The sequence below is a fragment of the Etheostoma spectabile genome, chromosome 10 (assembly GCF_008692095.1).
Source record: "Etheostoma spectabile isolate EspeVRDwgs_2016 chromosome 10, UIUC_Espe_1.0, whole genome shotgun sequence".
NCBI lineage: Eukaryota > Metazoa > Chordata > Actinopteri > Perciformes > Percidae > Etheostoma > Etheostoma spectabile.
In genome coordinates, this window is record NC_045742.1 from 4,812,799 (window position 1) to 4,840,696 (window position 27,898).

General features: G+C 41.1%; 1 protein-coding gene across 2 annotated transcripts in view; it reads right to left on the reverse strand.

Annotated features, from left to right (window-relative positions):
• ppargc1b (peroxisome proliferator-activated receptor gamma, coactivator 1 beta) overlaps positions 1–27,898 on the reverse strand; it is a 96,477-nt gene that overhangs the window by 8,292 nt on the left and 60,287 nt on the right. The window contains exons 2-10 of one of the 2 annotated variants that reach the window (XM_032527594.1): positions 25,287–25,472; positions 20,976–21,176; positions 11,584–11,709; positions 6,833–7,880; positions 6,564–6,609; positions 4,034–4,098; positions 2,607–3,234; positions 973–1,030; positions 464–582 (exon numbers count right to left, since the gene is read on the reverse strand). In XM_032527594.1, coding sequence (XP_032383485.1) covers positions 464–582; positions 973–1,030; positions 2,607–3,234; positions 4,034–4,098; positions 6,564–6,609; positions 6,833–7,880; positions 11,584–11,709; positions 20,976–21,176; positions 25,287–25,472 — 2,477 coding nt within the window. Of the gene's footprint in view, positions 1–463; positions 583–972; positions 1,031–2,606; positions 3,235–4,033; positions 4,102–6,563; positions 6,610–6,832; positions 7,881–11,583; positions 11,710–20,975; positions 21,177–25,286; positions 25,473–27,898 lie in introns of both variants that reach the window. The other variant, XM_032527593.1, reaches the window with a different exon arrangement.

Genomic DNA, 27,898 nt, shown 5'->3' on the forward strand with positions numbered 1-27,898 from the left:
GGAACAATTGTAGTTTTCAAAGGTACCACTAGGCTTGACAAATGCTTTCCAACAAATTGTCAGGGTTTGATTTTTTTAATTCTGCTGAAGTCTTTAAAAAGTTTGCAGCCCACCCTTTTTGAAACATGAAGTTGATCAGCAAATACTGCTTTCTTATTTTCTCCTTATCGTTTGTGTTTGTTGCATCTCAACACTGTTCCCCATAGGTTGTCAGATTACTTCACTTACTTCCAGAACAGCATTTCTGATGATTTACTATTTACATTTCATTTCAAGTGCTAACATCTCATTCTAGTATGAATTAATGACATTAGTACAACAACACTTCCAACTGATAATAAAGGCTGCATTTAAAACTGTCCATCTGCGCCCTATAGCACAAAAAAAACAAGTTCAATGTATCTTTAAAAAAGCTCCTGTAGCTCCTTTCTTCAGGTCGAGGGATCCGAATCAGGACACTTACTCGTTGCAGATGATGACTTTGCAGTCCTCAGGTTTGCCAAAAACCTGGAAGCGTTTCCTCAGCATGTTCTGGGTCACACTGGTTGGCAGGTTGTGGATGTAAAACACCTGGCAGTTGTCCTGGCAACAGGGAAACCATGGCAACAGTCAGGACAAAGGACAATACAGAATACTTATAGACATGGGAACAGAACCAGTAAGAGTGAGTGTAGGGCGGCATCCTGAGACTCAACACACGCCTCTTTGTTCATTTACATGCAGTCCGTAATTTTGATCTTGTAGCCGCAGTATGAATCTGAAGATACATTATATGGTATCGGTATGCTAAGTGTGTTGGCATATCCAAAATTGTTTCCCAAAATCCTCTTTGGTTGTTTTAGAGCATGAACCATTTGACCTTTAGAGGTGTGTTTCATAGTTTGGTGATCTCAGGGCTATTGAGGTGCACTTTCTTTAATTCAACACTAGTGCTGTATGCAGAAGACTGCAGAACGTGAATGTTCTCTGTACCTCGTCAGACTTGGCTTTGTTCCTCTGCTTGTCGTCGGTACAGATCTCTGAGTTCTCACTAAAAGAGAACAAGAAAGAAAAGGGGAAGGAGAGAGAGCATAGTCAGTGAGATAAGGACGGACACAAGGTGAAACTGAAATGTCAGACAGAATGACAGAAATGGGTGAACTGCGGCAGAAAAGGACACTTTCTTCCACCGATTGCAGAATAGCGCTGTCTCTTACTTTTACATCCCCACCCTTTTTTGCTGCCATTGTCTTCCATGTCCAGAAATCATATAACTGCTGACCTTATTGACGTTGAAACAGTCGCTTTAAACTAAATCTTACAAGGACAGAAATTATACTAAACTTCTAAGTTAGACAGTATAGTCATTGATTGGAAGGTTATACATGTGTTGAGAACGATTGGTTTTTCATACTGTATTTCTCTTTTCATGCTACAGATCAGAACGCAGTTAGTGACTAAATCACCCTCACAGTGCAGTGCATCACCCTTTGTACATTCAGACATTTTTGAGAAAGACAAGTCTCAGCAAATCTCAAATCAGTGTTTAACCGTAATTACATTTTATAACAAATTCAAAAGCAGCGAGGTTAACAGTTGGTCGCATTTCTGCGTTGCAATTACCACTAGAGATTGTCCAATACAATTTTTTGCTTCCCGATACGGATTCCAATACTTGAACTTTTGTATCGGCCGAACACCGAGCACTGATCCGATGTGTCATTTAATTTATTATGTTGTCACAGCGGTATACTACTATCCCTGTATGGATGTGGTATGATTTCTATCTTTGTTGTTGGTCTGACTCAGGTTAAACTCTTTGTGAAACATGAACAAACGCAAACAATTAACGCCACAGATCTTTCTTTTATCATCCAGTTTGGCAGTCAGTTATAAAGGAAAAAGAACTTAAATACCCTTCTTTAACGTAGAATTTCTTTACGTTTTTTTTTTTTACGTGGCATCAGTTCGGTGTATAAACTCCAGTACTTACCGATACCAGTGTTTTAGGCAGTATTGGAGGCCATACTGGTATCAGTATCAAAAAAAAAATCTCTAATTACGACACCGTTCTTTTGACTAGCCACAAGATGCAACACGTCAAAGCAACAGCTGCTGCTGCTTTGACTTGATGTTTGCGGCGCATTTCAACCAAAGATGTCTGCATGTAGAGTTAGTTAAGAATTCAACATGAGCGGTTTTCATTTTGACACCTTTGTTTACCCTTGTCTTCTAGATTGGGTGTGGATGTGCCGCAAGACAATAGGAAATTGTCAACCACCGGAAATTTTGTATTTTGCAATGACACTGTACATCAAGACATTTGTTTTTACAGAGACCAAACAGCACATTCAGACTGTAGACACTATTATGAAGCAACTGGATTACTGTATGTGGCACAATATGCTGAGAAAATTACACCAGAAAGTTATTCATGAATAGACTTGAGATGCAGAGTTGTTATTTCAATTTCTCTCATTCTAATACTGTTCTACTCTTATTGTCTCTTCCTTCTGCCACATGCCTCTATCTTCCCACTGCATTTCATTGTGAAGTCTTATCTCCTTGACCCATATTCTCACAACTCTCTTTCCCCTCCTCCCACATTCATTGTCTCTTGGTCTCACCTGGAGTCTGTCTTGCTGGCGGGGGAGTCAGGACACAGGAGGATGGGGGAGGGGGAGCGAGACGCAGACGAGCGCTCCGCCTCTTCCTCTGAGACCGGCGGCGTGGCAGCTGGCGACTGGCAGTGTAGCGGCGGTGATGATGATATCACCACCGTCGGCGTGTGGTGCTCAAGCAGTTCTGCGATTTCTGACACGTCCAGCCTTTCCCTGTTCTCCTTTCCATTTCCATCCGATACCTGATCATCCGCAGCTTTGGTTGCTTGGGATCCAATTCCATCGCTCCCTCCTTGCGCCTGCAAAATGGCGCCGAGCATGGCGGCGCTGCGCTTGCGGCTCTCCCCAAGGCTCAGAGCACAGTAGTCGTGGTCCCCAAAGGTGCGGTGGGTGTCTATGTCGCCGGCCTGGCCCATGCGCCGCAGTTGGGCATACAGCTCCGTTTGCTCTGGAAGCTTCCGCTGGTGGTGGGTGCGGCTGGGCCAGGACGAGCCCTTCGCAGCGGTGATGGTGCTTGAGGCCTCACTGCCACCATCGCCACCAACTGTTCCTTCACCTCCCTTTCCTCCCTCGGCTGGCTTAAAGAGCTCATCTTCCACTGGTTTGTGAGGCGGGGTGGTGGGAGGGGTGAGACCTGAGGGGGGAGGGAAGGGAAGGGATACCCAGGTGAGCACTGCTTCCTGCCAACAAATAGTCCAGCACATAACCTCCCCTTTTACTGTTTGTTTTTTTGGATTAAACAATGAATCACATTTGTGCCCTTTGGATTGAGTGCTGCAAAGATAAAAATATTAGTTGTCAACTATTAAATTAATTCAAAAATTAACTATTTTTGATTAACGATTAATCGGTTTGAGTGATTTTTTATTTAAAAAAAATAGGAAAAAATGATATGATTCCAGCTTCTTAAATGTGAATATTTTTTTAGTTTCTTCCCTCCTCTGTGACAGTAAACTGAATATTTTTGAGCTGTGGACAAAATGCGACATCTAAGGGCGCCATCTTGGGCTTTGGGAATCACTGACGACATTTTTCACAATTTTCTGACATTTTATAGACCAAACAACTTCTCCATTGATTAGGAAAGTTATAAAACAGATTAATCAACATTTAAAATAATCTTTAGTTGCAGCCCTACTTTGTACAGAGCCTTATGAGCAGTTTCCCCTTTTACTCAGTATTTATGCTAAGCTAACAGGCCATTGGCACCAGCTCCATATTTAACGTATAGATATGAGAGTGGTATCAATCTTCTCATCTATCTCGTAAAAGTCTAGTGTATCTCTGACAATGCTGACGCACAGCTTGCTCTTACTTCTAGTCCCAAACCAAATTAGATTTGGCCCCACAATCCCTGTCCCTTATGCCTGCATCTTTAGAGCTGTAACCTGTTGACATCAACGAGTATTTAAACAAACATGAGATGGATTTACCTGCCGTTCCACACAGATCCACACCGAGCGTCTGCTCAAAAGACTTGGTGCTGTACTGGGACTCTCTGCTGGAGAAGAGACAACAGATCAAAGGAAAGAGTGAGAGAGAGAGAGAGATTAAGGCTTGCTGTGTCATGTTGGAATTGGTTGTATTTTTTTAAACATACACGCCAAAAGGAATCCAATAACAGCCTTAAAGGGCTCCCAGTAAAAGCTCTTCCCTCCCCCCGCCCTCGGCTTAAATGAAAAAGGCCACGGTTTCAGCTGATGTCTGCTGAATTTGAATTATGTTTCTCCCTGTAAATGCTACTGGCATTTCTCGACACTCCTCATTTCTTATCACAACAACCATATGTACTCTGCTGTCTTCTCCCCTGTTCTTCTCCTTCTTTCTATTTCTGGCTGTCTGTTTCTGTTTCTTTCCAGTTGCCATGAAAGGCAGGCGTGGTGCCGAGTGGATTGGCTTCAGGCGGGATATTACTTACCCTCCACAGAGAACAGGAGAGTAAAACATATAATATATATATATATATATATATATATATATATATATATATATATATTATATATATATATATATATATATATATTTTTTTTTTTTTTAAACGCACAACTTTCTTTTTTGGTGAGCACTTCAGAAGACAGATTCATTTAGAAGATGGACCGAAGCCAGGGGTTTGTACAGGAAACATCCAGCTTTAAGACTGGATGGAGCTGGAGAAGTTCCAAGGTTTGTGGAGGGATGGGTGGGGAGGTTCATTTGGAAAAGTAAGAGCAGTGAGGGCACTCTTTCTGGTGCGGATCAAAGTCTGAGAATTCAATAGAGATCTTTGAATAAAATTGCTGAATTTGGGGGCTGGCTTATAGTAGTATATACACATACTTATTAGATTATACATGACATGACTGCAAACCATGTTTTAATGAATCCAGACTTTTTTTAAAGCACGTTCACATCATATTCTTTCTCCCTTATGACTTTTTAAGTAAAGCATCTACAACTAACAGCGCTTCGAGATTTACAATTTGAGCTGGTCCAGATAGTTCTGTCACACTTTGGTGTGCTAAATGTTGTATGTTCATAACTATTGTATTGTCCATTCAGCTGTCTAAACTCAGTTTTAGAGGTTTTTCCTCTAAATTAATAAATCATGGACTGCTGCCACATTGTGAAAGATTAGATTATATAATTTATACAATCAAGTCCATTAGTGCAGAATTTTTAAATTACAGCAACGAATGCAGTAGTTTACATGTTTACAGGCATAAGATTAGTACAACTGAAACAAGCCCCTGCTCCTTAAAGGTCCCATGGCATCACTTTGAGTTTTTTAACATTAATATGAGTTCCCCCACCCTGCCTAAGGTCCCCCAGTGGCTAGAAATGGCAAAAGGTGTAAACCGAGCCCTGGGTATCCTGCTCTGATTTTGAGAAAATGAAAGCTCAGGTGGGCCAATCTGGAAGTACAGTATTAGCCGACCACTAAGGCCTATATAAAAGCATCCAAAGAGCACCATGTCATGGGACCTTTAATGGAACTGGTTCCTCGCTCAGTACACTCATCATAATGATTCGGATGATGTTCAATGTATTTCCTCAGCAATGTGGAAAAGTAGCTCCCATTGAATCCATTTAGAAGTTAAATCATACTCTAAGAGGAGGAATTCTTCCTGGAGTACTGTTGTGCATTAAGTGTGCATACAAATACTGGAGCGATATGAGCTTCCATTTTAAGTCAGTGTCCTTCACTTTGGCTCTAGTTACCAAAATCTGGATCACAAACTAGTAGCAAAATGGATCATAAGTTAGCATCAGTGTCGTCTTAGATAGATATATTTGCTTTTCTTATCTGGAATCCTTTACATGATGCAAATTGTTATTAAAGATACACTATACTACTTTCATCAGATCCTATAGTGAGACTTTTTTTTTCAAAACTAACTTTTGCTGAGGTAATTTAAAAACACCTGTCTGAAAATGGGCTGTGAAGTACAAACATTTAGCAGTATGATATTACATTAAGGGTCAGGTATGACATTTCACTATAATCAAAGCATATGTTTTTCGTGGCAGGGTTTCCCATGAGGCATCTACCTTATACCTGTCTGCTCGGTAAAATAAAGAACAAAAAGAGTGATTTCTCAAAATTAGCACACCAACAGTTTAGCTATAGCTAACATTGGAAGTGAAGTTTTAATAGTTATCATTAATGCATTTAATGTTGTATATGGTCAGAATTACAAGAGGTGAAATTCTGCTACATTTTGTCTGTCTTCAAAATACATTATTTATAAAACCTACACTGATGGTCTCTTTTAAGCTTTCAAAATAGTTGGTTATGAACTACTGTAATGGATATTTTTGTTTCCGCACAGTTTCCGATTGCACTGTCACATTCTAAACAACTGAACATTCAACTTCCGCAATTCTTAACATTAAGTACTCTGCCACTGCAGACAAGGTGCTGCATAATGCTGCAACAAGTTACTACTATATGATAAAAAACAGGAATTACATAGAGAAACTCACCCAGTGGACTTGGGGTTGAGAGGCAGACAGAGGCAGGCTCGCTTTTCTGCAATCAGAATAAAAAGCCAGTTACAACATTGCACAACATGGAAGATGCGTGTCTCTTTGATTTTCCCCTTCTTAAAAATTTATGTTAAAGTGTCTGGAAAGACCGGCAAACGTGAAAAGTTATGGGTTATAATCGGAGTCTTAAAATAAAATCTGATTATCAGAACATTAAGATAACCCTGTGGTATAAATGTAGCCTGTATCTTTCCTATCCATCTCACCGTGGCAGCAGGGTTTGGTTGGTTCCGTTGTACCAGTGCTGTCGTCACCCGACGTAAGTTGCTCTGGCTGCTTCTCCGTCGTCGTCCCCCCTCCTGCTTGGGTTGGCATGAGTTTGACCCCTGCTCGTCCCTCCTCCCTCTCCTCCCTGTCCTTCCCCTCTCCTTCCCTTGCTCGTCCAGGCCGCAGCCTCTTGGCGAAGCGGCTGGGGAAGGAGGCCAGGCGTCGGGAGCGTCGAACCGAGAAGGAGCCACCGTCTTCTGCGGTCTCCTCTGGGCTTTGAGGCGCCTCCGAGGAGTAGCTTCTCCTCTCATGTGAAGAGGAGTCTTTACGAAGCTCTAGCTTAGGGGTGCTGGAGCTGGGGAAGTGGGTTGAGGCTGATTTTGCCACGGCAGAAGGAGTAGATACTCCTACTCTGTTAGGGCTGTGGGAGTAAGGTGGGCTGTGCAGTCTGTAAGGCTTGCTCACATCGAAAGAGCTGCTCTGTTGCAGAAGCTCACGCAGAAGGGAGTTGGCTTTCATCTCCCTTCGCCTTGCAAATGGGAGCCTCCTGGGGACACTGCCTGTCCCAGTAAAACCCCCACTAGTCCCAGGAGTAGCCACCAAAACAACTCTGCTGTGAGAGTTTGTGGTAGCTAGGCGGGAGGCCTCAGGTCTGGCCCGAGGCCTCGGGGCTTCCCGGTCCTTACGCTCCCAGCCCTGCTGCTTACGTGTGGGCAGGCAGTAGGTGTGCATGTACGTGATCAGCTCTACCACGGAGTGCAGTTCTTTCTCTGAGCTAAACTGTGGCTTCGCTGGCTCAGCGGGGACGGCTGCCACAACTGCCACACCTTCCACCTCGCTGCTGGAAGACTCCTCCTCTTCTTCTTCCCCTTCCTCCTCCTCTTCATCCTCCTCCGACTCACTCTCCTCGTCCTCTTCGTCCTCCTCTGTGTCGGGGGCCGGGTTTTCCTCCGAGTCCCGGGCGGTGGTGAGGTGGCGGTGGAGTTCTGTGCACAGGCGGCCCGCTGGACGCACCGCTCGGGGCTTCCGCTCCTGACGGAGGTCACTCTGAGAGTGGAGAAACACAAACACAAATACCAGTGTGAGACTTTATTCTCAAATTGCAGGCAAAAACATCTAGCCCACAATGCAAATGTTTCAAATGCAGTCACATAAATAGAAATTAGTTTTATTATTAAATGGAGAAAAAGGTTGACAATATAAGCAACCTCCAATGCTGGTGTTATGACAATAAAGAGCCCTAAAACAAATTAATAGATAAATGGTAAGTGAAATGGTCTAAATTTGCAAGAGAATGGAGAGAATCCAGACCTGTAGCCCTCATCTTGTTAAGCTTTTGTGAGGACTAAAGATAAGACTACAAGAACTTAATGTTGCAAATGCGATTCAATGGATGTAGACTGGGAGTGAAATGACCCTTTAGCAATCGGCCAATTAGGTTTTAAGTTTTACTCTACCAGACATTTTGATTAGTACAAACATCTTAATATAATTACAATCATTTGGGGTGACCTTAATAGCTTCAAAAACACATGCGACACATCATCTATTTAGGCTTCAGTCAAGGACATCAATACAAAATGGCAACCTTTGAAAAAAAGGCCTTGATCTTTGACTCTGAGGAACTGACACTAAAACCTGACATTTACCATCAACGTTTTAGATTGAACATTTTCCATCTTCTATCAAACTCAACTGTAGTTGTGCAAATGTCTCATCACACAGTCTACCGTCTGTCATGGGAACAAGACAAAATGAACCATGTTACATAACAAAAGACGGACTCAAGAACATTGGAGTGTATCTTCCATTTCCTACCTCGGATACAGGAACACTGAGCACACAGCAGTATATTCTGCTTACGACTTTGTGAGGGATGAATCGGTGTGCAGCTGCGATGAAATTGCTGATTCTATATTGCTCATAAAGAGGAAGAGAGACTATGATTCACTGTTGCCCTTTTGCCCTGTCAGTCAATACTCCCACCATCTGCCACAGCAAAGCCACACTCCTCTAAAATTAAAGCTCAAGCACACACACAAAGCGCACACACACACACACACACACACACACACACACACACACTAGCAACAGCAAGGTTTGGAGGGCGTGCGATGGATACAAGCTTGGCTTATCCCCATGCTGCATCCTGTGGGTATCCTCCTCACTTGAGCCGGAGCAGAAGGCTGTGTGAAGGCTCACCATGCTTTATGCTTGTACAAGATAAATGACTGGTGTTGTAATCAATGACCACTTTCTGAAGCACAATGCTACTAGCTATCCAATTACTGCTAAGTCATACAGCAGTAGTCATAGTAAATGTCCTCTCTTCCTGACACCACATCTATCATGGGCAGCAGCTGAAGGTCTCTGCAAGCTTGAAGGCTCCAAGAGTTGTTCGTCTAAAATGATGTACATCATTTGAGAAAAAAATGAATTATTAAACTTGTTGTGCTGGACAACTGCTGGCTGGACTTTGGGAAATGTGATTTAGTTTTGCCCCTTAATGCTGTATAATGATAATCCAAGAACTAAGTAGGATTTAGCTTATACAAGAACAATACTGATGGCTATTGTTTTTTGCAATGAAGCCACCGATGGCCAGATTTTTAGTAGTTTTATGATCATGTATTCTTGTTGGGGTTAAAAAAAGCATATACTTACTTAAGGTAGGGTTGATGTTGTTAAATGCAGAATAATGCATATTTTACAAGTCAAGAAAAATGTCCCTGATCCAGCATGTCTAACAAATGTCAAAATAAGACAATGTATCAGTGCCTTTTATGATTCATATTATTTTCTAATCTGTAAACTACAACATGTATAGGGTTAGTAAAAGGTATACAGTTGTGTGTCATGTTTGTGTGGGCAGTGTGTTTGGATCAACAGTGTTTGGCTTTCGTCCGTGGCTTCACTGCGAAACAGCGGAGGTCTGCAGAGATCTGCCAGTTTCACGTCATCCGGCAGATCACAATGCCTAAATAGCTGGATTTAAATCACTAAAATATCTATATTTTTCAGCAATATTGCGGTCACAGTTCAAATTAATCAATGATAACTGATAGTAGGAAACAGGATACAAACTCTTTGTACACCCAACCATCATTCTTTCTTAACACCCTCCCTAAGAGGTTATGCAGCCTACTATGTCATTCTACATCTGCCTTTGGTTTTGACAAAGAACAGCCATTTTTGTTTGAGCACAAGCAAGAAAACATAACATAGGTCATTGCAAGCATCTGAACAAACTATTCCTGTCAGTTTCCCTAGCAAGCAGTCTTGGCAACATTGGAAGGATTCATATTCAAATGCAGATATCTGTTCTTTGTATTGTTCTGACTCTATCCTGACCGATTGGAAAACTGGGTGGGCCTTTCTGGTTCTGCGGAGTTCCCCAAGGCTCCATTCTGGGGCCTCTTCTGTTTAACATCTACATGCTTCCACTGGCTCAGATTATGGAAAACAACAAAATAAGTTACCAAAGTAATGTGAACAACACACAAATTTACATAACCTTGCCAGAACTGAGGTGGTTGTTTTTGGACGTCTGCGCTCAGCTTCAAACAATGCTAAAAACAACAGACAAAGTCAGAAATCTTGGGGTTGTCATTGGAGTCTGACCTGAATTTTAACAGCCACATTAAGACAATTATAAAGTCAGCCTAATATCACCTTAATAATATATCAAGGGTTAAAGGACTTCTGTGTCAACAGGATTTGGAAAAACTTGTCCATGCTTACATCTTCAGTAGACTTGACTACTGTAACGGTGTCTTTACAGGTGTCCCTAAAAAATCAGACAGCTGCAGCTGATTCAGAACGCTGCTGCTCAAGTACTCATTAAGACCAAGAGAGTGGATCACATCACTCCAGTTCTGAAGTCTTTACACTGGCTTCCTGTGCCTCAAAGAATTGATTTCAAAGTACTCTTGCTAGTTTATAAATCACTTAACGGTTTAGGTCCAAAATACATTTCTGATCTGCTACTACACTACGAACCAGCCAGACCTCTCACGTTGTTTTCTGTCCCCAGAGTCAGAACTAAACAGGGGGAAGCATCGTTCAGTTTCTATGCTCCTCATATCTAGAACAAACTTCCAGAAAACTGCAGGTCCGCCGCAACTCTGTTCTTTTAAATCAAGGCTGAAGATCTTTCTTTTTGATGTTGCCTTTCTTTAAATGGTTGTTCATTTCTTTGTTTAATTTCTTGTACTGCACTGTAACTTTTGTTCTTGTGTTTAATCTGTTTTTATTTTTAACTGTTTTTTAACTGTTTTTGTGTAAAGCACTTTGAATTGCCCTGTTGCTGAAATGTGCTATACAAATAAAGCTGCCTTGCCTATCCTGCAAAAGATAAGTGCATGCACATGCTTAAAGCACAAGCAGTGATGCTGATTGCAGTCCCTGCATGCAACAGTGAGTTACTTCTGACTAAATTCGCCACCTCTGAAGAGGGAAAGTGATTGGAAAAATCCAATTTTGTTATCTCGCCAGCCTTCAGAAGACACAAAATGGGGCGTTAACCAGTGAATAAAGAGTGTGGGGGTTGCAGCAGAACAGACTGCTCCAGTTCTACGTCAGTCTGAGAAAGCCAGAGTACGTTTTAAAATGTTTTAAAAATTATATTAAACTACCACGTAATGAAAACCAGCCAAATCTGGCTTTCAAATTAAAGAATCAAAAGTTGGAGAACCTAAAGATGACTAACAGCAGAATCTACAACAGGTATTCACAGTAATCCCTGCCTCACCTTGACCAGTGGTCTGACCGGCCGTAGTTGCAGGCTTCGGTTGCTATAGCGATGCCCTGGGACTCTATCTTTGTGTGCGTCAATGGGCGTGGGCACGTTGGGAGGAGTCAGCAGCAGCTTCTTTAGCTAGTGAAAAAGGGTGGAAAGAAGAAATCCGTTAGATTAGCATCCAACAAATTACTTGAAATGGTATTTATTTATTTCTCAGTAAGAGGATTCTTGTAATTATGTCCTTTATGAAGACCAAAGTGGGAAACCTTCCAAACGCTTCTCCTCGCCTTTCATTCTGATTTTGAATCTATATTCTGTCAGCTGTTAACTTTCTGCAGATGGATGTTCGTACAAGGCAATGGTGAGCAGAAGAGGCCATGAGGTTATGATAGTATACATTTATCACATCACTAAAGCTGACAGCTACATGACACATTCATGTTTCCCATTAAAGAGCTGGATTCAGCCATTTCTTTCTCTGTAATAACACAGAATATGACTTCTGCTCCTCAATTTCTCCTCCAGGCTAAAAGTCTTGTCTTTCTGTCAATCCCTGGTCACTTCCTCGTCCCTCCTCACGTCTTCTCATTTGTACCCTTTTTTTCCAGCTCATCCTCTCCATCTTACTTTTCTCCCCTCTTTCTCTTTCTCTACCTCCAATCGCTTCGAATTGTTTGGATTAATATATATTAATCCAAACGATTAATATATATATATATATATATATATATATATATATATATTATATATATATCGTGATTGGGATATCAAATTGTAAAGGACACTCCGATGTTTTTGTAAGTTCATGATTTGAAAATTTAAAATGTGACTGTCTTTTTTTTGGTGCTGCCTTTTATAGTCAATTCAACGTTGAATTTGTTCACTAAAAGAGGGTTGGAAATGATTTTCTGTCATTTGTTTTAAATTCAACAAGCCGTTTGTTGTATTTTGGCAGAATACTGAAAGCAGCAGTTATCGTGATATGCAACGTTATCAGATATCGCATATGTTCCTCATATTGTGCAGCTCTATTTGCTACCACCCCTTCTTACTTGCCATTCCCTTCCCATTTCTCATCCGAATGCTTTCTCTCCATCTCTAACATTTGGCAACCGTCATCTAAACCTGTATTCTCTTCCTTCTCTCCATCCACCCCCCTTGAATATTGACTTTTACCTATCCTTCTTTCCATACCCTCCTTCCTCGAGATCAAACAGTAATACAGAACACAGAGAGGAAACGGAACAAACCCCCTCTTGAATCCTTCCTAGGGTATTACCTTTCAAACAGATATTAACACAAGCACTCCTAACTCCCCACTGTCCTTTCATTGTTTTTTGTTTTTTTTCCATCTTTCTATTCATCCATTTATTCCAGTGCCAATAGCTTCATAACAGGGCTATCAGCTGATATAAATCAGCTTAGGGAAAAAAATCCCCCCACTAAGCTGTGCAGCGTTTTCTCCAGAAGACGAAAATACAGATGTGATAGGAATGAAAATTGGAGCAGTGGGATATACCAGGGCTTCCCAAATGATTTACAGCAAAGGTCTCTGCACACTGAGGGTTCACTTAATGCAATACACCCTCCGGCAGCCATTTTGGACACCCTGGTTTCTTGGGAAACAGACAGATTGTGTTTGTACACTCTAGCAAGGATAGTGAGGAAAAAAGATTCATCCTAACATTAAATCCATTGCTGATTTTGTGTTTGGATAAGCAAGGAGTCATTGTAAGTAAAAGCTCAGCATCATTGCTTGGGGTTACGTAAGCGCATCAAAAACGTGAATGTGTAAACTCCCAGTTGAATTATCACTTAAAAAAAGATGATACTCTTCAAAAAGAAGAGCAACTTTACAGGACTGTATAACACTGTAAAGACGGGAGTTAACCATGTCTACTCCAACACTGAAAAACCAAACACCAAGTTTTCATTTATTTTGTGTATGTCTCTTTCAGTGAGTGGAAGCTAAAGTAGAAACTCAAAAATACATTAATTAGCTGTTTAACTGACTTCACTTTCAGATTGTGGTTGAATTCAGCAGCTATGTTCCTATGTTGCTACAGTTCTGCTTCCGACTTGTTTCTTCAACATAGCAAAGGCACCCAGGGCTAACTTGTATTGCAGTATTTAGAGCTATATCCACCATACCAAACTTTGTCAAAAACAAAGAATGAATATTCAAACCAATAGCTCCAACATAAACCAATCATATGATTCAATTATTCCAAAGGCATCTGTTGGGAAACAATGAGAATATCCCTCATGGGAATTTGCATCTTTGAATTTAAATCAGAAACTAGTATTTCCCACGGCCATGGTATAATGTTAGTCTTTTACAGTAGCTAACTAATATTGGCTCAGCTAAACCTGATCTTTTAAATATTCAATATATTATGCACACTACAAATGTCATGTTTGAGATTACCCAGCCCCCTAGTTATACATTTAGCCATTCACTTGGCTATTTAATCATCCACTGGACCTCAATGACGGTGCCAGAACATCTATAAATGCTGTATACATCAAACCTGCGGACTCACCTCTAGTTCAACTTTATATCGGGGACTGCATATATCTAAGACAGGTTTTTAATACCACTTGTTGGCATGCATCCTTACGTGATAATAATGTGAAACATAGAGAGGAAAGCAATAGATCAAACTGACATGAAACATAAACAACTACAACAGATTGTTTTTAATGGCAGATGTTTGCCATGAAGCTACAGACCATTGTCCAGGGGTCATACTTTATTAACAACCCTACTGCAATGCTTTAATGAGTACAACATTACCACCCAACAGAGCTGGCTGTATCCACAGAATACTATCTGGGTCAAATGGGTGACAGGACGACCCGCCTGCATCACTAACGCAGCCACCGCGGCCCTTTTGTGGGCGAGCCAACTTGGCTCAGAGCGTGTACTGATGCTCCTCTGTGAGTCCCATTGAGGAAAGTGAAGAGGAGACTGAAGGTTTGTGTCTGTGTGAAACATTGAAAGTCCGGGCCTCCTCAAACACTCTACTCTACTATACTCTGGACGCCTTCCAGAGCTCCATTGGCAGCATCAATGCAGGCCTTGTTCTGTGGTGGGACACACACACATACGCTGTATAGAAAAAGTGAAGGTGCAATAACAGAATGTAATCTCTACATACAGATATCTGCACATGAATGCAGAATTTGCAGCAACGGGAAAACATTTTGGTATAGGAAGTGTTCTGGTTTTCATTTGAAGTCTGAGTAGTATTGACCAAGCATGTTTGAGTGGACTTTGGTTGCATTAAGGTGACAGCGCTTTAGCTTTTTTATGTATTTCTATTCATATGCAGATGAATAATACAGTCTTAGATGTCGTCTCTCAACTACAACTCCATTTTCGTGTCTCAAGTTGCTAACCAGATTGTTAACATTGACCGCAACCCAAAACAGGAAGTGTTGGCCCGGATATCCGCTGGCTATACCATCCGGAACCCCTGAAATATTGACTTTTGCCCCCCTATTGTATGTGGGTTGTGTTACCCCCACCCATCTTTGTTCCTAAACTTTATTCATAAACTTTATTCCTAAATACATTTTCAGTTGTCTGACTTCCTTTAAAAATGTCTTTGATTTTATCAGATATACAATCAGGTAATTTTATAATTTATTTGTTCTATTAATAGGATTGGAATGTAAATCCAGCAGTTAGTTTATAACATATCAAAACATTGACATAATTACATTCAGATTAGTAAGACTTTAAGTTGTATAGGGTTTCCAAATGTGATTTTATATACATCTACTAGTTCGGTTGAGAGTGTGTGTGTGTGTATATATATATATATATATATATATAAGTTCACACACACACACACACACACAACACACACACACACACATATATCCTGCAGTATCAGTTCTCACCAGGAGAGGTCAGCGACACACTCTGAGCACATGAGTGACAACAGTGGTGTGACAGTAAACCACTCAACTGATGGAATAAGGGATGGAGCACACACACACACACACAAACACACACATATATATATCTGGCAGCTTCAGTAGAGTAATGTTATTACACCAGGCTTTTCTGTGTGAGTGGATGTGAATGTCCGGTTACTATATTTGCCACTGATAGTATACACAATGGAAACAGAGCTATGATGCAGAAAGATATGATTTATATATGGTAAAGTGAAATGTTCTGCTGTCTTTTCGAGGTCCTGGAACAACTGGAGACGAGCTGAGTTTTCCGAAATTGCATTTTTTTGACAAGTTAATCTAAAAAAAGATATTTGCAACTGTGGAAATATCATTATGAAACTTGTTTAAATGAAGAAAATTATTTTTCAATTTTGTCTTAGTAGATGTTTTTTCTGAGGCAAACAGGAGAAGGTAGAAGACTGGAAAACAAATGATTGAACAGGGGAGAGAGAAAAACATCAGGTCACGGAAGAGCTCTGATATAAATACAGGTACTTGTAGTGTAATCAGCAATTTAAACTGGGAAAGGTTTGGCATTACTACAATTAAGTGGCTGTTACAGGTAAACAGTAATAGTACTACTAGTGTGGTTATTACAGAGACAGTGAAGATGGAGTTCGATGAGTTGACAACAAGGAAATCTGAAGCGCTAAAAATGGCACTAATTTGTCAACCAACGTGCCACATGCAACTGTAAATGCATCTATGACAAATTGCACAAGTCAGGCAACATTTCTGAACCAAATTCACAAGATCTAAAAAAAAAAACTTAATTGCATTCCTACTGCCATCTGCTGGCATGGCTACTGTTGGTGGATCCTAAATGGAGGGGAAATAGTTTTCCTGTGCTTTGAAGAACTATAAACTATTGTTCACTAGTGTTCCTAACATCTAAATGCTATTAGGCATCTCATAAGTTTAGAAGTAGAAAACCATCGGTGATAGGAGCCTTGACTCATCTTGCTAGTCACAAATTTGCTGCCTGGAGGCGTAACAAGATAAAGCCAGAGGAAAATGATTTCAGAGTGGCAACAACGGAGACAGAAGTACTTTACAGGTAGAAAGTGTAGTAGTAGCCTATACGCAGCAGCAGTAATATAATGTGGCTCCGTGACAGAAAGAGAAACCTGGGTGTATGAGAGGAAACTTTTGGAAAAGCGTGTTATCTTGCCAGCTGTCAGAGGAATGAAGCAACAAGCAGTTGACTGAGCGCTGTGTGTCTGGGAATAAAATAGAACTTCTCAGCTCTCCTGTTGCAGTATTTGACATATTAAGGGCTGCTGCATGATAAACCATGCTTACTGCAGCAATAAAAGGCAGGATGACCTATTGGTATTTACATATGTAACATGCAGAGCACAAACAGTGAATCATTAAGCTGAGCACAAGCTAATAGTTCATGAACTATACTTAGATTAAAGATTTGGGTCACATTTAAGCAGAAGAAAGCGTGTCTTCAAGGAAAAAACCTGTATCAAGCTGGAAACTTAAATTTATGCAACTGAATTTAATCACAGCATTACTTCTCAACCTGCTCTCTCAGTGTCAGTCTGCTTCCTGTTCTTTTCAGGTCTCTTACACATGAATCATTGTGAAATCCAGTGCCTCCTTGGTTTCCGCCCATTAAGTGTCAAAAGTCAGTTTCATTCTGGCAAGCAGAAATCTCAAAAGGTAAAGAAACTGATGTTTTTCCTAGTTGTCATGCACAAAGAATGCTGTTTGCACTAGGGCTGCACAATATACTGCTTTTTTTCGTCATCACAATATTGGCGCAACACATCCCGAGACACAACAGATTTTTTATCGTAAGTAAGTTTAACTGTCATTCATTCTTTTAGTGGTGCCTTTTACATTTAATTCAATGTTCAATTTGTTCAATAAAAGAACGTTGGAAATAATTTCATTTCGTTTTAAATGCAACCATCAATTTTGTTGCATTGTGGCAGAATACTGAAAGCAGCAGAAATGCAGAACTTTTTAATATCTGTTTATTTATTGCAAGTAATACTGGTGATATTTAACAATGTTATTGCATATCACATATTTTCTTCATATCGTGCAGCCCATTTTGCACCCAAAGTCATTGTGGCCATGTCAGAAAATTACAAGACACCAAGCTGACAGACAACATAAGTGTGATGGAGGGCGTTTCTAAGATGACTTTCGTTGTATTTTATCAGGTTCTCCTCAGTATATAACGCTAACTATCAGAACTTTCTCATTTGCCCTTCAGTGTCTTTTCTCACTAGATGGAAGTGGAACCGGAGAAAACTGGCAGGCGTAACTGATTAACCATTCCACACTAGTTCCTATTCTGACACAAGTTGACGGATAACCAAGGAGTCGTCAAGGTGAGACAGCGAAGGGCAGGGCAGTCATGTGTGTGGGACCACAATGTTTTGCAACATCACAGCAATGACGATGGCATGTGGTGGCATGACCTCTCAGCATGGCTGACCTGTTGTTATGGACCAAACAATACCTCCATGTTACAGCAACAAAGCCGGTTTTGTCTCATGCGTCCTGTTTGCTGTTACTCTGCCAGCATAGTGTAAGTCACACACTAATGGCTATCACTCTGAGGCTTGGCATTTTTTTGGCTTCCTCAACTGGCAAACCACACTTATTGCTGCTCTGAACTATCTAAGGTCATTAAAGTCATTATCATTTCCACCAATTTGGAAGGAATGCCCCTTACTCTTGTCATTTTTCTCTCTGACGCCAGTCAGATTCATTAAAGGTCAGCCTTAGACAAACAGAAGGGTCAAATAAGACACATGATGCCTGCACCTTTTTTATTTGCTAGTAGCCAAGGAGGACACGGAGGATTGCTAAAACATGATTGACTCGTCAGAAGAGGTCTTGTGGGAAAGTTGCCAGACGTCACAATCTTCTGAACATAGCCACAATGAGAAATACGGAGAGAGTTCTGTGGAGCTGATAGACTTAATTAGCTTTGTATCAACTCATGTGGAAAGGGCTTGAATGTACCGGACGTTCATTAATATCAAAAAGTGACGCATTATAGCTTTAAAGTCCATATTGGTTGCTAAACTTGCCAAGTCTTTGAAAGGATCAAATCAGCGTTACTAAAAAAAAAACCATACATTTCTAAAGTCAGAGCTCTAGATCACAGGTGTGGTATACTCGTTCATGTGGAATTAAAACGAGTAAACTAGAGCAAAGCTAGCAGCTCTGTGTGGGTGGTGCTTTAAACCAAAAACTACTGCCAGCGTGCAAACAAAGTGCAGTAGCAGTATTGGACAAATTATAATGTTGACCTTATAATGGTTAGATAAAAAATCAGGGGATCACAAAAGTTATTATAATTCAGATTGAGGGGAGCATGAATATCTGTACCAAATTCCATGGGAAACCATCTGATACTTGTTGAGACATTTAAATCTAAACCAGAGATGAGGAAAAGTCAGGGATCATCAAAGTCATTATAATTCATCCTCTGGCCACCGTGGATATATGTACCAAATGCCATGGCAATTAATTCAATATTGAAGTATTTCTTGAGTCTAGTGTTGGACTAATGGACAGACATTGCCTTCCCTGGAGTCACACTGCGGGCATTGCATCTCCTTTGAATATGAAGAACTTCTTTTTAACAACTTTCAACTTATAATCATCAGGCGGTCTTGTGCAAGCATTAAGAGGAGGCCCTCTTGGGTCCTGTCGTTCCCTTAGTTTACATCCCTGAACTTTAACTATTGCTAAACATCCAGCCTTTCATTGCAGAGCTTCACAAAGCTCCTCTGACTTCATTGACAGACTTGTTTTATAGTACGAATGGGTGTGTAACTGAAGGCAGTGCAGCTCTGTGAATATTTACGCTTTAGGTATTCAGCCATCCAGCATGACTCATGGCTGCCAAACAATAGTATCTTTGTAGACTGCCGCTAAATCAGAGCGCACAAGAAAACCCAATAAGCAGCCCCACGCTGTACAATTTAAGTTAAATTAAGGAAGTGGGCTGAATTCATCTTGACAAGTGCAATAGGGCCGCATTACAGCAATAATCATCAGATGTTTAGTTCAGTGAAATAGCTTCCTGCTTCAATTAAGCTCCAGAGCAGGCAGGGGCGGGGGCAGGCCTGCATTCTCCTGACAGCAGAGTGAACCAAGGGGAAAGTAGGCTACAATATTCACTGTAAAGGGATACTGCAATTAGTTGTTCCTGTATGATGAGATGGCAGTGTAGTGTTTTGTGGTGGGGAACGTAGTTCAGGTGCATGCAGGGGCTGATAACAAGCGGGGGACAGAGTGAGGAGAGCAAAACAAGTTTTTTCCTAGAAGTCCAGTTCAAGGAATAACAGAGGGGCCCAGAGACAGAGAGGCATCCAGCCGCAATGTGTGAAAAAAGAAGGGGAGGGGGGGTAAACACAAAAACTTGAGTACATGCTGAAAGACCACATACATGTTTGAAGTTGTGAGGACTTCTGACTGCCTTGATCCCTGGTCCTAAAAACCTAAACCTGATCCGGATTTCAAGAGAAGATTATGATCATGATTACTAGTTTTGGCCATATGTTTCTATCAATTATTCATGAGATTCAGGAAGATGGCAACATAATGACATTTGTTTGATTTTAACGTGTGCAAATAAACAAAAATACTCATTAAATACCCCTCTTAACCTAAGCCCACTACTAGTTCTACATTTAAAGCAAGTTAAAATCCAATACAGACCTTAATTACAAACTTATCATTAATCTTATCAGTGCCCAAAACCAAACTGAATTCCTATACAAGAATCTGCAATGTGTCCGCAGTCTGAAAGACTTTAAACTTTCTTTCTATTCATGGACATATGGTCTTTAGAAATATACTTTCAACACAGACACACACACACACAGACACACACACACACAACAACACACACACAGACACACACACACACACACACACACACACACACAACACAGAGGACTAGATGGAAGGTTACAGTGTGCCTCAGCGCCTCTCTGTTTTCCTGTAGTTAAAGGCAGACTTTGAACCTTGCGGGCCAACAAGGGTAACATCAAGGTAAGCAAACGCAACACAGATTAAAGTAATGGGGAGAAAGTGAGAGGGAGAGCATGGGAAAGGAGAGGGACAGCGTGACGTGGGTGAGAGAGGGGAGTGGATGCTGTTTGAAGCATGTATGAAAGGCTTTCCACTTCAACAGGCGCCCAGGTTTTGAGCTGCGAGAGACTTTTTTGATTCAAAGACCACTGACAAAAAAGGAACATGAGGATATTTGAGGTGGATATATCAACTTCTTAAAAGGGGGTAAATCAGATATGGGTTGCAAAAGTGAGGTCACTGACCCTCAGGGGAGATGGAAATGAGTGTTCTGATCAGAGGTTTTAATGATATCTCTATAACTATGGTAGAAGAAAGAAGAAGTGCCTCATCAACAGAAGTATAAGAGGTGTCCTTACTAGAGAAGGGTCCTCTGTCTCGGCCCCCAGGGACTGGCTGAAGTCCTCGGTGCTGAGAGAAAGACGGTCCTCGTCTTCCTCTTCCTGGTCAGGCTCCTCCCCCAAGGCGGGGAAGACGGAGAGCCCGCCCACCTCGGCATCCACCATGCCATCCAAACTGTCTGTCAGAGCGGCGAGCAGAGCCGCATTCTCCTCTTCTATCTGGAGGACGTCAGACACAGTGAGGACATGGGTGAGAATACAGCGCCACTGTACAATTTCAAAAGTAAAACAAAACATGCACATTGTGACCATCCTAACGTAAAGTCTGTTTAGTAGCTGTAGTAAAAGTGGTGATCGAAAGTTAATTCTCAGCATTGTATCAACTGCAGTTTCAAATGACAATAATTAACCTGTGATTTCCTACATTTTCCAGAATTCAACACAGCAATAACTTCAGCAGAGGCCCATCAATGTATTGCTCTCAAGTTGTTACACGTTTCCAATGGTAAAAAAGCTGTTGATCACCCTTACTTTTAACCCAAAATACCTGTGGCTGCAGTGCATTTTGGTCTCCTTGGAATCTTTCCTGTTTGATTGTTAAACATCAGAGCCAAATAGCAGCTCTTGAAAGAAACCTTCTCCTTTTTAATCACATGTTGTGTGGATGTTTTAATTAACTGGAACACTGTATGCGGTCAAAGCATTTTGAAAAAAAAAAAAATTGAATTGTTGTAACATTGTCTAATTTCTGCTCAAAAGAAAACCGCAGAACAGCTAATAGGACCTCCAAAGCAACATCAATTATTGTTATTTGTAAGGAACAGCTGTTATAAGGCAAGAAACAAGGAGTGTAAAGTAGATACCAACAGGCTATTGTGATATTTAAATAATAATAAAAATGCACAATTCTAAATTTCCTCAACTTTGTGTGGCCCCGTCCTGCAATCCACAGAAAGGCAACAACAGCCATGTTTGAGTCATTTGGAAAATAACTATCTTCTGACAAACGTATACTGCATTTAGAACTGGGAATTATTGTCCTCAGCAGATAGAAAAAAAAACTGTGTCATTGCTGAGTCACTCCTTGAATCCCCCTCTCCTCTATCTTCCACCTCCTCCACGCTAATCAGATGTTGTCTAAAGTCCATTCTTGCTTTTTTTGTTCTTTTTAATTAACTTGGTGATGGATGATGTAACTCTGCTCTTTGACCTCATTAGAAAGGACACTACACAGGTTTGCTGAAACAGGACTTTTATCAAATGAATTGACCAGTTGGCTCTGTCTGTTCGCTCTCGACTGCTATATTGGTTTGCCGTGATGGTGTACACGCTTTTCCAAAGTTTGCAAGCATGAAAATGGTCAAAGGTGAAGATACACAGCATAAAATACTGTTTATCTGTCATTTCAGTCCTAAATGACTACCCTGTCATGCCTCCTGTTACATCCACACAGGGGTTGTTTACTGTGATGAAGCTGCCATCTTGCTGAGAGCAGTCTGGTGGAGAGGTGATAGCATGGTTGGCCTACGGGAAGCCACCAAGCTCCATTCATCTGTCTCTCTCTTTTATCATCCAGCGCTATCTGTTCCTGGCTGCCAAACTATTCATTATTTCATGTATTCTCTGTCCCACTGGCTTGTGGCCTCTCTTTCTCTTAGCTGAGTGCTGCAATTTAGACTTTGAAATTCTCTACAGGAGTCAAATACATAGTCATAAGTAAACAGAATCAAAGTCAAACTTTGTGGGGGTATAAATGATGCTTTCCTGATAATTACAGTTGTCTTGGTTAAACACTTGGTTAAATACCCTTCACAATATTGTGCTGCGTGGGGTTGAAATCTAACTTCTTAAAATGGTTATGAAGTCAATTAGTTCTTTTTTTTTTCATACTCAAATTTTATTTTCATTTAAAATGAAGATGTGTCCATCTGTCTATGTGTGTTTATCATAGAAAGAGAGGATTTGTTGGCATTACCAGCATGTTTGAACATTCAACGGCACTCGTGGATTTTACCTGATTATAATAACAAGATTATAATGAGATCAATTAGATTTCCTGGATAGTAATTAGATTCCAAAGTGAGTAAGAAAGAAACAGAGAGACAAAGAAAGTAACATCAATGACAGATGGAAGGAAGCTTAACATGTAATTACATATTTGACAACATAGATGCCTTCACATCATTATTACAGTAATATTTAACCTTTGCAACTCTATTCATTTCTATACACTCTCGAAGGTTAAATGAAGCCCTACCTCACACAAACACAGATCAATCCCACCCGACGTCGGACTAGATATCGATACACTTCTGTAAATAAGTGGCTTATTGTTGGACAGCAGAGAGACAGAGACACTGGGGGCTTTATCTGTCTCTATTCATTACTGTGCGTTTATCACACGCCGTCTGACCGTCTGCTTCTGCTGTATTAATCTGATCAATATGATATTGGCTCTAATATAACATGCCCTGGTTGGGGGTAGAGGTATGTAAAGATGACATTTCAACGGTGGAACAAGGGCCAATTGTGTATTTATGAGAGTGATCAAATGGCATAGAAAAAGAGAAGGTTCAAGAAAGACAGAAAGAAAAGTGGATGGATGAAAAAAGTCAGATAAAGAACTAGGTGAAACTTAAGTCAGGAAAAGATTTAGTGAAGAAAGTTAAAAGGGGGAAAGAGGGGGAAAATAGGACGAGTACCTAACAGTTTAAATAGTAAAGGAAAGGAAGATGGAGAGAACAAAACAGGAGAAAATAACAGAGATAAATGCGTCTCTTACAATATTTGTCTTTTACATTTTATCAGGTAATGTCAGCAGATCTCATTAATGAAGCGTCTTGTTGTTGCATCTTCCTTATAAAGATACCAATAAGTACTCTGGTTGATGTACTGTCTTGAGATGCAAACTGTGGCCCAAAGTTTTGTGTCGACAGCAGGAAGACAAACAGTCACCCGGGCGTTGGCTAATGGGGATCGAATAAGAATAAAGAGAGTACAGATGGAGACAGTCTGTGTTTACTTCACCCGTATTCCCATCATGTCTTGCCAGTCTTCATTTAACCAATACTCTGTGGTGCATTGCAACGTCAGAGCAATTTCCACCAGCAGTATTGCGTTACACAGTCGCTGATCTGGACCTAAATGCTACTCCAGCTCTTTGTTGTCGTCTTTTTTTGTTCTCAAGATGCACTCAATTAAGCCTCTGTAATGGGACCTCGAGACATCGCCTGGACTGGAAACCTATAGACAATCAATGTTCTGGGGTTTTGCTTTCATATAGAGACAGACCAGAAGGGTATTCCCTGAATTCATCCAGCAAGGGCACCTGATACCGGATTCTCAGGGCTTTAGATTGGCCCTGTAGAATTGCATGCATGTCGCATTGGGCCATTCCAAACTGATGGACTGCCTCCATCATCACGTTACACACAGCGTAACTGGGAATACCTTGGTAGCACCCTCTGAGACATGCTGCAAATGTCAGCACAGGAATGCAGTGAAGAGCTGGGGCATTACACAAGTCAACAGTAAAGGAAACTTTGGCTGTTGGACAAACTGACCCCGAGGCCCAGATTAAATGTGCCATATCAAAATAACATGTTTATAATAATAATAATAATAACATTTTTATTGCACTTACTTTGTAAAATAACCCTGTAATGGCTCTAGTCAAAGAACTGACTAATCATAGTAGTACCTTTTGCCTGGTGTATGAATATGCCAAAATGTGTCAACTTTGTTGATTAGCCTCAAAGCTGAAGCAATTAGGAACTGGATATGCTGTTGAAGGGGGGTGTTTTCTTTTACGGGTGGCTTGTTGTCGCCCTATAACCACAAGGTTGGTGGTTCAATCCCACGCTCCTCCTGCCACATGTCACTGAGCAAGACACTGAACCCCAAGTTGCCCCCAGGATGCTGTATAAATTGCCGCCCTCTGCTCTTAATACTAGGATTGATTAAGGATGCAGAAATTAAACTTTACTACATTGTACTGCGTATGTGACTATTAAGAATATATTTTGTTTGTTTTTTTGTTAGTGCAAGGGGCTTGTTTGTGGCTTTTGTCCCTGTGTTTGAAATATATTTTGTATCAATTTCTTAATGAACTAAAAACAAAAGGTTAGCCATCCACTGACTGACAAACACCAAAATCTATGCATTTGAACACATCTAAATAATAATGTTTATAATACAACCATGACTACCACCGACTACATTTCTGATGCATTTTGATGGCGGATCACACCCATGCAGCAGTGTCAATGGCTGTCTTGAGAGAAACATCAGTCCCATAACTGAAGTGTACTTTTTATGAAGAAGCCTAACCTCAAAGAGCTCATCTGCTGTGCTGTAGTGGATGGAGGCCGGTGACACGTCCGCCGGCTGATCGTTGCACCACTGTAGCTCGCTGAGACAGTTGACGCTGTCGAAGTCGCTGGTGTCCAGCTGGGAAAGGTCGATGTCCGGGAAGTCGGTGTCCAAGCGATCCGAACACACCTCCTCCTCCCCATACTGAAGATGGAAAAAGAGAGTAGGAGAGGGGGAAAGGTCACATTAGTCAAACATCAAGATAAAAGCTAAATTCCCAGGCGGTTAGTCTATTTTGAGATGCAACAAAAGTGCATGAGCCACTGTGTAAAAAAATAGCCCCTTAAAAAACTGGAGGTGGTGATCACAGCTGGAAAGATCCTCAGTGAGAAATGGAACAACATGAGTAAGTTATGTCGGCTGCTTTGCTCGCTTATGCGAATCACAAAGGAATTGATGTTCTCTCTGTAACCACTGCTGTCTGAAACACAAGCTTCCAAACATGGGAAATAATCCTGCTCCCTCGTTGCGACTGCCAAGGTTGGCGTTTCCTGTGCCGTTCATTGCTCAGTGCAGCAGTGCCGTTGTTAGAATTAAGGTTTTAGTTCCCATTGGGCCACCCTTTTTAAAATATGTATGCAGTTGAAGTACTGGGAGGCACTTTGGTTAAAAGCCTCCATGATCTGGCATATACTGTATATTATTACACTCTTTACTGTCAGAGTCACAAGGAGCTCTCATCAACAGCCCCTTATTTCTCAACAGCCACTCATTACAGATATTGAGACTTCCATGTTGGATGACACGGCAAACCAATAGTGGCATATACCCCGGCACAATGTAGGATTAGACAGAAAATGCGTCACGTGAACCATCAGCACGTATCTGCAAGTGCATTTACCCAGCAAATCTCCCTGTGGCTCACAACAAAGTGCAACCGTGACCCAAGAGGGCTTCAGGTGATCAGTTCTCCTTTGTTGGTTGAGGGTGTGTTAATCATTGAAATGAGCTGCTCTGTTTAGTCTGTTTAATCGGTGGACTCTGCGGTCACATCCTCGCCTGAATCATGACGACTGTGTACAGTTTCTAGAGTGATTTCCTCTTTGCACATACAATGTAAGAGGCAATCCAATGCAGCTTTATCACAGGGTACTCCACAAACCTTATGAGGACTATTTCAGTGGCATTGCTGCATAGCTTTACTATTATGACAAAATGTTTTTTTCCTTAACAGATTCATGTTGGAAATGACAAAAGGAATTGAACATACTATTGATAGATGGAACCCAATTAAACTCATTAAGAATTTAAAAAACGTCTTTGTGAAACTCAGAAATCTCTCAAAGAATCCCCTGAAGTCTCTTAACTTCCCCTAAGCTAATCAAGGACCATGCCAGCCACTCCAGGAATCCAAGAAGCATCCTCATGATCCTCTAGAACCCCTTTAGAAACGTCCAGAGACCCTGAATTCATGACCTGAAACCTTTTCCTCGTGACCTAATAACCCAAAAACCCCTGGAACCCCCTCAAGAACCCCTAAAACAAGGTGGAATGTTTCTGAAGACTCTTAGAGGCCCCTCAAGGCCCTTTTAACCCCTAAAATGAAACCCCTTCAAGGCCACCTTCTAACCCTAATTTGAATTGCTTAAATCCCCTCAAGGATCCCTGAAAGTGTCTCAACAGCACATGGAAACCTCTTACAAACCCCTGGAACACCCTCAAGGACCTTTCAGATGTGCTAAAGAAACCTTGAAACCCCGGCAAGAGCCCCGCTTTATGATCTCCTGGAATGGTGTTTCAGTCAGAAGTTAGCAGCCACATGGTCGGCAGTCACAACACATGGCTGGGAGTCGGACAGAAACACTGAGCCACGTCACTGAGGGAACAGAATAAAAGAAGTAGTGCAGGAAGTGTGTGTACGTGACTCAGTGTAAAGGGAAGCGTCTGTGGTCTCTTGAGGGAGGGAGGAAGAAAGAGCAACGTTTTGGGGAAGGAAGAAAGAAGGGTATGGAGGGAGCGCGTGGGGGGAAGAAAGTAGTCAAACTTGATCGTTCACAAGCATTGTATATGTATGAATGTGTGTGTTAACGTGTGTACTGTATAGTGTGGTGTGTGTAGGGGGTGTGTGTGTGTGTGTGAGCGCACTTGAGCAGTTTCCACAGAAGTGCAATAGATCAACGTCCAATTGTACTTGTAGGAAGCATGATCCGTTGCCGGCTTTTTGTCTTTTATTCACTTATGTAGCCACATACACACACACACACACACACACACACACGTACTTGTCCATTCATCTCACTGGGCTAGCAGACAGGGTCGACCAGTTAACACCAACTGAATCAAACAGATGGATTTCATTCACTATCAGGTTTCCTCAGAGGTAATCTCATCTTCAACTGAGTCCCTCAACTGCACATTATGTCTCTGGTATTTTGTCTCTTAACTCTATAAGTTTATATTCTGTCCCAGAGCATTAAATAACTAAGTTTATTCTATGTAAAATGTATTTAAAAAATAAATGTTATCCCTGGAATTACTTGCAGTACAGTTAATTATGTCGGGAAATGTGCTAATATTATACTTATAAATTTGTATGGTTGTAGATCTACGTAGCTAATGACACCGTCTTT